This window comes from Limulus polyphemus, unplaced genomic scaffold, assembly GCF_000517525.1.
Source record: "Limulus polyphemus unplaced genomic scaffold, Limulus_polyphemus-2.1.2 Scaffold3694, whole genome shotgun sequence".
Lineage (NCBI taxonomy): Eukaryota > Metazoa > Arthropoda > Merostomata > Xiphosura > Limulidae > Limulus > Limulus polyphemus.
Window position 1 is genome coordinate 49,653 of NW_013669304.1, and position 8,955 is coordinate 58,607.

The 8,955-nt window shown below is 30.8% G+C and overlaps 1 protein-coding gene across 3 annotated transcripts in view; it reads left to right on the plus strand.

Annotated features, from left to right (window-relative positions):
• The window catches only part of LOC106469868 (guanine nucleotide-binding protein G(I)/G(S)/G(T) subunit beta-1), a 73,389-nt gene that overhangs the window by 47,791 nt on the left and 16,643 nt on the right, over positions 1 to 8,955 (plus strand). For all 3 annotated transcript variants that reach the window (XM_022398438.1, XM_022398439.1, XM_022398440.1), the window contains exons 3-6: positions 1,068 to 1,213; positions 3,213 to 3,276; positions 4,292 to 4,521; positions 7,989 to 8,118. In XM_022398438.1, coding sequence (XP_022254146.1) covers positions 1,068 to 1,213; positions 3,213 to 3,276; positions 4,292 to 4,521; positions 7,989 to 8,118 — 570 coding nt within the window. The remainder of the gene's footprint in view (positions 1 to 1,067; positions 1,214 to 3,212; positions 3,277 to 4,291; positions 4,522 to 7,988; positions 8,119 to 8,955) is intronic.

Here is an 8,955-nt window from a genome sequence, read left to right on the forward strand (position 1 = left end):
AATTAATCACACTAGTTTCTAGTCCTCTATGTATTTTACCATAATACCATCAGTGTTACAATTAATCACACTAATTACTAGTCCTCTACGTATTTTACCATAATACCATCAGTGTTACAATTAATCACACTAATTACTAGTCCTCTACGTATTTTACCATAATACCATCAGTGTTACAATTAATCACACTAATTACTAGTCCTCTACGTATTTTACCATAATACCATCAGTGTTACAATTAATCACACTAATTACTAGTCCTCTACGTATTTTACCATAATACCATCAGTGTTACAATTAATCACACTAATTACTAGTCCTCTACAATCTTTCCTACATTGCGTAAATGCTGTCATTTTTATCGCAATGTTTAATTTTATTATTAAAAAACTATTATTACTTGAAAGAGTCAACTGTACTTTAACAGTATGCAGTCTATATCTTTGGTCTTCCACACTTTTACATGTTATTTACTAATGTTGCCAGGAGAATCATAGGATTAGAATTTAATAAATTAAGAATAAAGAACATTTTGATTATCCAAAAAGGCCAATGACAAACTTGTGCCTTAAGTTTATTCTTTGAATGAGAATATACATACTTAGAATAACATTGTAGAAACATATCTTTTAACCTTTAAAGTTTGTAAGTAACTTTCTCACAATGTTGTTTTATTGATGAATCTTTCATGGATGTGGAAGAAAAACTGAGCAATCTCTAAAACATCTGTAAAAATTGAATAGTCTTGGTCACTGAAAACTTGATGAATAGAAATGAATTTCAATAAAATTTCTTGTACTGTTTATTTTTTCCATCTCCCAAGGAAGAGTATGTATTTCGTCTTGAAAGTTCCATAATACAAGAATCTTTGTAAAAAGGTATACTTGTTGTTAATGTCTTCAAACTTGCTGTGTGTTGAGGTATTCCTGATGAGCATGCACGTCATCTACTGGAACTTTATTCATTTAGTGTGATGCTTCAGAAGTATTATGCTTGTAATTTTGTGCTTTTTTTGCAAAAGATGGTTTAAAATAGTAGTTTTTGAGTTCTTGCCTTTTCATTTGAAGGATGCAAGAAAGGCAGCTTGTGATACTACTCTGGTCCAGGCCACAGCGAACATGGAGCCTGTGGGAAGAATTCAAATGCGGACTCGACGCACACTTCGTGGCCACTTGGCAAAGATATACGCCATGCACTGGGGATCAGATTCACGGTAAATATTTTGTACAAAGGTATTGAGCATGACAATTTAAAAAATAATAAGTGTTTGAGAATCATACATCAGAATATTTTATATCAAGTCTAGTTGCTATCACAAAACTAGAAAAAGCAGATACCATTAAAAACACTTGTCAGAATTTATGATATGAACTGTTTTTTGTTTGCTGGAGAATTATTGTTAACACTTGCCTCATGAAGCACTATTGCTTACAGAATTAATAATAAATTAATACAGCACTATTCTGCCCATTTAACTTGAACTCATATAACATGGTTATACAAAAGATTGAGTATGTTACATTAAAATTATATTGGAGCTTCACCAAGTCATCACAGTTCTTGTCACTATGTCCATTTATGGTCTGTCTGGTGGCTGTGTATCTTGACAAAATAGAGGTCACAATAGCCTTTAAAAACTTGCATTTCAACAGTAATGCATACTTTTTTTACATATTGCATTAAAGTATATGATTTCTTATGTAATTTTATTTCAACTTTACGAAGTTAACATGCAAAATGTAATGAGTAATTTATAGCCCTTAAGGCTGGGTGCATTCCACCCAGCTCGTAACCACGAATGTATCCATGAGAGTAATTATACTATAATTTTTTATCATGTACGTGTATCTTCACAACTTTTGGCAGGTTATTGGTAAACATTACAAGGCTTTTGTATACAAAATATCAGGTTTTTAAATTAAGTATTAAGATTTTTTAATTAAAAATTTTGTCACAAATTTTTTTTATTTTTTTCAGAATATTGACTATCCAACATGCAAAGTAATTTTGATTTTAAGATTAAAAATATTTTTCTTTGTCTGAAAGTTGTTAAGTTTTGTTTGCATAATTCCTATATCCTCCTAAATAAGCATCTAACTTTTTTGGAATGAAACTTTATATTTTATCTATTACTTTATCAACCTTGACCCTATATGGTGTCAGTTGATTTGACCCACCTCATAACCATCATAAAAATTACCCTTTCTTTTGTTCTAAAATTACTGCAAATTGTGACAGGTAATACCAAGTTCTTAAAACAAGTTGCATTAGTGATAATGATCCTGAGTTATTATTCATTACAACCATGTAATACCATGTTTTTAAACAAGTTATGTTAGTGATAATGATACTGGTTGATTAATTCACTATGACCATGTAATAAGTTCTTGACAGAAGATACATTAGTGATAATAAACCTGATTTGCTATGGTTTTGTGTAAGAAAAAAATAAGTAAATATACAACTTTCTTTCACACAAATCCTAGTATGTCACATCCAGCATGTTAAAACGGGTTGATTAGCCTAGGATTTGGGTAATGGATTGTTACAAGAAGTATGTTATCCCATTATTCATCTGAAACATTTTGTTTCTAAACTGTTTTACATCATTGTTTACACTGTTGTTTCAAGTATATTTGTAATAATTTCATTTTAATTTGTATTTTAAAAAATAACTAGACAGTCTTGTGCTGGTGTTGAATGATAAGTTAGTCTGTTTTTATTTGTTTCAATTTTTCTTTCCTCTGTTCTTAAGATTTTTACAGAAATATTTTCAGATCTAGCTTATTTGTTGTCACTAAACAACCAGAATAATCTAGACTATGTCTGGTAGATACCTTGAGATCATTTAAAGAACAAAAATGGAGATGATTATGAAAATACAGATACTTCCAAGTGAGGATGTACCCTGCTTAACATAATAATAATTTATAGGACAAAAGTAGGTTAGTGAGTGGCAGTGTTTTTCAGGCACACAAAATATAAATAGAATCTTTCACCTGTGTAAAGCTCTTATGCCATAGATTGTGTTAACTTTTTGGATAAATATCAAATAATGATTTTGATACCAAATAACTTATATTTATGGATACAGTCAATCAATCAAACAATGCCCAGAGAAAATATATAACAAAACATGTTATTCTAAATCTGTTTTCACTTTTCAGAAAATTTTGTTTTTTGCTATTTTATCTTTTGATGCTTCTTTTCAGCTACCTTGTATCTGCCTCACAAGATGGTAAATTAATTGTGTGGGATGCGCACACCACAAACAAGGTAAGACTAATATCATGATATTGCTTTCTTTAGTTTATTCTTAATTAATTTTTACATCTACCATTTTTAAAGCAGTTTTTTATTTACTTCTTTGCTGTGTTTTTCCATATATGTGAGTTATGTAACATTTTCAGCCATTGTGGTGCCATCTATTGAGAAAGTTGTTTTGCAAATATTATTTAGAAGATAACTATCTAGTAAAATGCATATAAAAATGTTTGCATTCTATTCCAGTTGTAAATTTCAAAAACTGGACTTTGTACATTATGTATAAAAAAAGTTCTATAATAAATATTAAAATGATTTCATACTCCATCTTTTGTTATTTTTTCATGGTTCTTGCTCTTCTTTGGCCTTCTTTTTTGTGCCTCCCATAATTTAGCTTTATGTGCTTTGAAAGAATGTTAATAGAACATATTTTAAGTACAAGCTAAGATGAGATTCAATCACAGATATAAAATCTTCTTTATCCTAGTCTGGTAAATTTTCTGTTTTGATCATTCAACGTGAGTGAACAGCCTTCTGTATGAAAAGTCAAGCGGGAGATTTAGAGTTCGTTAGTCTGTTTCTCATATTTGAACACTAGAATTATCAATGGGTTATGTATGGACTCCATTTGTTTTTGAAATGCTTTTATCTAAACTATTAATACATCAATTTACTTGTGGATCCATGACTTCATGATCCCAAATGAAATATACAGTTGAGAAATTTGACAGAAATTAAGGCATGTGTAATCTCACTACATAATCAGAGACTTAACATTATATTCATTAATTGATTCTAGAAGACAACTTTTTGCATTAGGTTTGCTGCTTATGCATTTAACCTAACTAACATCAGCCTACATCTTTGGTTTGGAACCTTGAATAGTAAAATGTTTCAGAGCATAGTCTTCAAGAACTCTCCCTTTTTCCATTACTGCTACAAAATTTATTTATTACTTGTTGAGAAAAGAACATTTAATGTTAAACTCATAATACATTATAGTTATCATGATAATTTCTTTCTTCAGGTTCATGCTATTCCATTGAGATCAAGCTGGGTTATGACCTGTGCCTATGCTGCTTCGGGCAGCTATGTTGCCTGTGGCGGGCTGGACAATATCTGTTCCATCTACAGCCTTAAGACTAGGGAAGGCAATGTTCGAGTTAGCAGAGAATTGCCTGGTCACACTGGTTATCTATCCTGTTGTCGATTTATAGATGATAACCAAATAGTAACAAGCTCGGGAGACATGACCTGGTACGTCAGTTAAATAACTTCAAGTGACATTACTTCATGTGTTGATTAAACATAGTTACAACATGAGATGACTGGTATGTCATTTAAAGTAAGTAACTTTAAATGACATGACTTATGTTAATTAAATTAACTAACAACTTCAGATGACTGGTTTGTAACATAACAGGTCATGTCACTTGAAGTTACTTACTTTAAATTGTTAGTTAATTTAATTAACATCAGATGACTGGTATGTCACTTAATCCTCCACTACAAGATCAGTGGGCTACACCAACCTTGTGACCCCGAAGGGACCATTAGTTTCTATAATATAACTAATATATTCTGTGATTTTCATGCTCAGATTAGAAATACTTTTCTTTTTCTGAAAATTGTCAGACTTCATTTGCATAATCTCTATAACCTTCTGAATAAATATCTAATGTTTTTGGTTTTTTTTATCTATATTGAATGTGATGTGTGTGTTGCAAGTGGGTCTGATTTTCTAGTTCATGTCTTCTTAAACAAATAAGATTGAAGGCTATATAAACTATGCTTTACTTGAGTAATATCTATATTATAATGAATAACTTATGTTCCATACTTCTTGGTGAGGTGGTAAATATATTAGAGAAAAGGGAAGACCTAGAGAGCAGATGTCACAATTCTCATACTAGGGTGATTGAGGATGCTTTTAAATATTTTGATTTATTAACTATGTTTTGATTCCATGTATTTATATATGATGATAATAAAGTAGTTTAATTAAATTTTGAATGTAACTCTAAAACGTTGTGACATGCACTTTGAATTGCCTGTAGCGAGAGGGTTATAGTAAGAAACATCAAGTGACGTGTGTTGGTATGCTAGTCAAACTAACCAACAACTTCAGGTGACATGACTTAGTATTCTGGTTAAACTGAATAACAATTTTAGATTAAAAGACATATTATTTAATGAAATTAAGATCTTGCTTCAGATGATGATATGATCTGATATGCTGGTTAAACTAAGTTATAACTTTAGGTGATGGCCTACTGTGTTGGATAAACTAAGGAATAACGTCAAGTAACACCAGGTGTGTTGGTTACAACTAGAGTGATGACATAATTTTAAGTGATATGACTTGATATGTCAGTTAAAAACTGAACTGAAATATGCCTGTCATGTGAGTTTGATTAAAATAATGAAGTCAAGAGATGTAATTGTATGGTTTCTATTACAGCTCAGATTAAGCACTCACCATTCACTGTTTGCAATCAGTATGGTTAAAACAAAATACCTTATATTTTTTATGATGGAGAAATGAAAGAATACTACAGAAATTAAAGATTCCCAAATCCATTTCACACACTGCAACTGTACCAATATTATTGTATGTCATCATAGGCTACATCAATGTTATACCAGACAAACTAGGAAAGAGGCAAACAACAATTGCGTTTTAACGTATTTGAATCTTTTATTGTGTACCTAACAATATGGAGCCTAAAAAGAAACTTTGAGGCATAATTATTGAGACTATTTCATACTGTACTGCCAGTCACCACTTCATTTACTTTATACTATGGTTAAATATTTAGTTTAACATGCATTCACACAATCCTATAAGTAAACAGACATCTTTATTGGGTTTTTTTAAAGTTCCTGTACTAACATAATTATTAATTCTATTGTAGTTTTTGATTTTCAGAAATATTTTCTCTTACTGATACATTTCTTTACATGCTTCAATACCTTATGCCACTGGTAGTTTTCTGTGAGTTGCCAATCAGGGTACTGGTTTTCAAGAAACAAACCTGAACTGTGTTTACTTACCTATTAAAGTTTAAAGTGTTTGTACGATTGTAACTTTTTGTTTGGTGTGTTGTACAATTATACTCCATATATTTTTTTTACCACTTCAGATCTTTGGATTGCTACTGACTTTTATTTTTTTGGAATGGCCAGCTGATCAATATTAAATAAACATTTGATTTAACTAAATTTTAAAGAAATAATGATTTAGAACGTGTTGCATATTTCCCAACAAAAGCCACCCAATATATTGTGTGACAAATATATTTTTTACAATTTTTTGATAATCTACTGATCAGGTCTCTGGCAGTGATACATAATTCTTATAATTGTTTTTTATTTATGCCTTTCTTATTATTGACCAACAGAGCCTTTGGTTATGGTTGTGCTAGTTAGTAAATAGTGACAGTATAAATCTCATTAATCCATGTGTGTACTTCATTAATTACATTTTAAGGTATTTGGCTGTAGTTGTTTTTCTCAGACCCACCTTCCCATTCTCTAGAGTAACTAGACTTTATTGTATATTGGAATAAATGATCAACTCTGTATGTTAAAAGTACATAATATTCTATCTTCACTGTTGTCCTTTATTTCTTGATATTGTTACTTAAAATGATCTATATGACCTTACAGGTTATTGCAGAGTTTTGGGTATGGACATTTGGAGTTTAACATAACCAAAATCCAAGTTCAGTAAATTCATGGATAATATTTAGAGCTATATCATCTCTGTATCTATTGACCAATGCCATGAAACTTTTTCTTTCCTGACCATTGACTGTTATAACCGTGATCAGTGCCATGAAACATACAAGTTCCTGCCCAGTGACAACTACAGTTATGACCAGTGCCATAAAATGTTATTTCCCAACCATTGACTTATAAAAGTGGCCAGTGTCATGAAAAGTACCTTCTTTCTTGGCTGCTAACAGTTGCAATAGTAACCAATGCCATGAAACATATCTTATTTCCCAAAATTGACTGTTGCAATAGTAACCAATGCCATGAAACGTATCTTGTATCTCAAACATTGACTGTTACAGTAGTAACCAGTGCCATGAAACATATTTTATTTCCCAAACATTGACTGTTACAATAGTAACAAATGCCATGAAACATATCTTATTTCCCACACATTGACTGTTACAATAGTAACCAGTGCCATGAAATATATCTTATTTCCCAAACATAGACTGTTACAAGTTTTGTAATACTGATATGTTCTTAAAATAATTAATCTTAATGTTGTATAATTATTTTAAATAGTTCTACTTCATTTTACAAAAGATGGCAACATCAAGAATATAACAACCCAAGTATCTGTGGTTGTACAATTTCTTCATGCTCAGAGATGTACATTGAGAGTTCCCCTTTAATTTTTCTAAAGTTATGGTCTTTACGCAAATAATAAGAAAACTAATAGTTTCATGATTTACAATTCTTGCACGATCATAGTTGATTAGTTGAATTTCTTTCAAAGCACTGGCCAGAGTAATAATGTTGCTGTTTCAGCTGTGTCATAAATATAAATTATTAATCATCCAGTAGCTTGTAGGAATGATGTATTTTCATTGTGATTGTAGAATATTAATTTTATTTTAAATGTTTATATAACTTTTGAATTGTAAATGTTATGATAGTTAAATATTACTGAACTTTATGAAGACTTAATTTCTTGTTGTTTTTAGTGCATTATGGGATATAGAAACGGGGCAACAGTGCACATCATTCACAGGACACACGGGTGATGTGATGTCTCTTTCTTTGTCACCAGATGTGCGGACTTTTGTTTCTGGCGCGTGTGATGCTTCAGCTAAAGTAAGTTGTTCTTATATGTTCCAGATTGTGTGAGGACCTTAAAAGTATAGAAGACACCCAGTAGAGCACATACATAACAAAATATCTTTTTCTCCCTGTTCACCTTACCTTGCTTTTAGATAAACACAGAGTCAATCAAGTTACATTACATATCATTAGTCAGAATTTTGTAATGATTGTTGTTTTGACATTTTTATGAAGAGATAGACTATTTTTCCTTGATATTAAATGTTCTTGAACATTAATATGGCAATAACTTCTGACAGACTTGTACAAAATTGGGTTCATTGATTTTTGATTATATAGATGGTGCAAGACTGAGAAATATATTGCTGATTTAAGGAAATATTGGAGTTGTGTTGAGATGCACCTCTGTAGTTTCATGTTATTGTATTTTTAATTACTGACTATTATATAGGTAAACATTACTGATGGACAGTGGATGACGTTGAAAAGTCTATCACTTAAGCAGGCTTCAATTTTTAAAACTTGTTTAAATTCATACTCAAACATTTGTAACAAACATTATCGGCTAGCATTTTTCCATTTTTATTTGTGTATAGAAAGGAGTTATAATGAAGGTAGCATCTTTGTGCCTTCAGTGGCTTCTTTTCTTATGTTTTGTGATATAAATTATTGTAATTAGGGGAATTTGAATTAAGAGTGTGTGTATTAATTCAATATATATATATATATATACTAATCAAGTAAGGGAGGGAAGGTCTTAATAAAGTGGCTCAACAGTATATAACAACTTGCTGCAGATGTGAGACCCCCCCCCCCCATTTTTTTTTAATTATTAATTATTTTTTGTCCAAAAAATAAACTTTGAGCTTT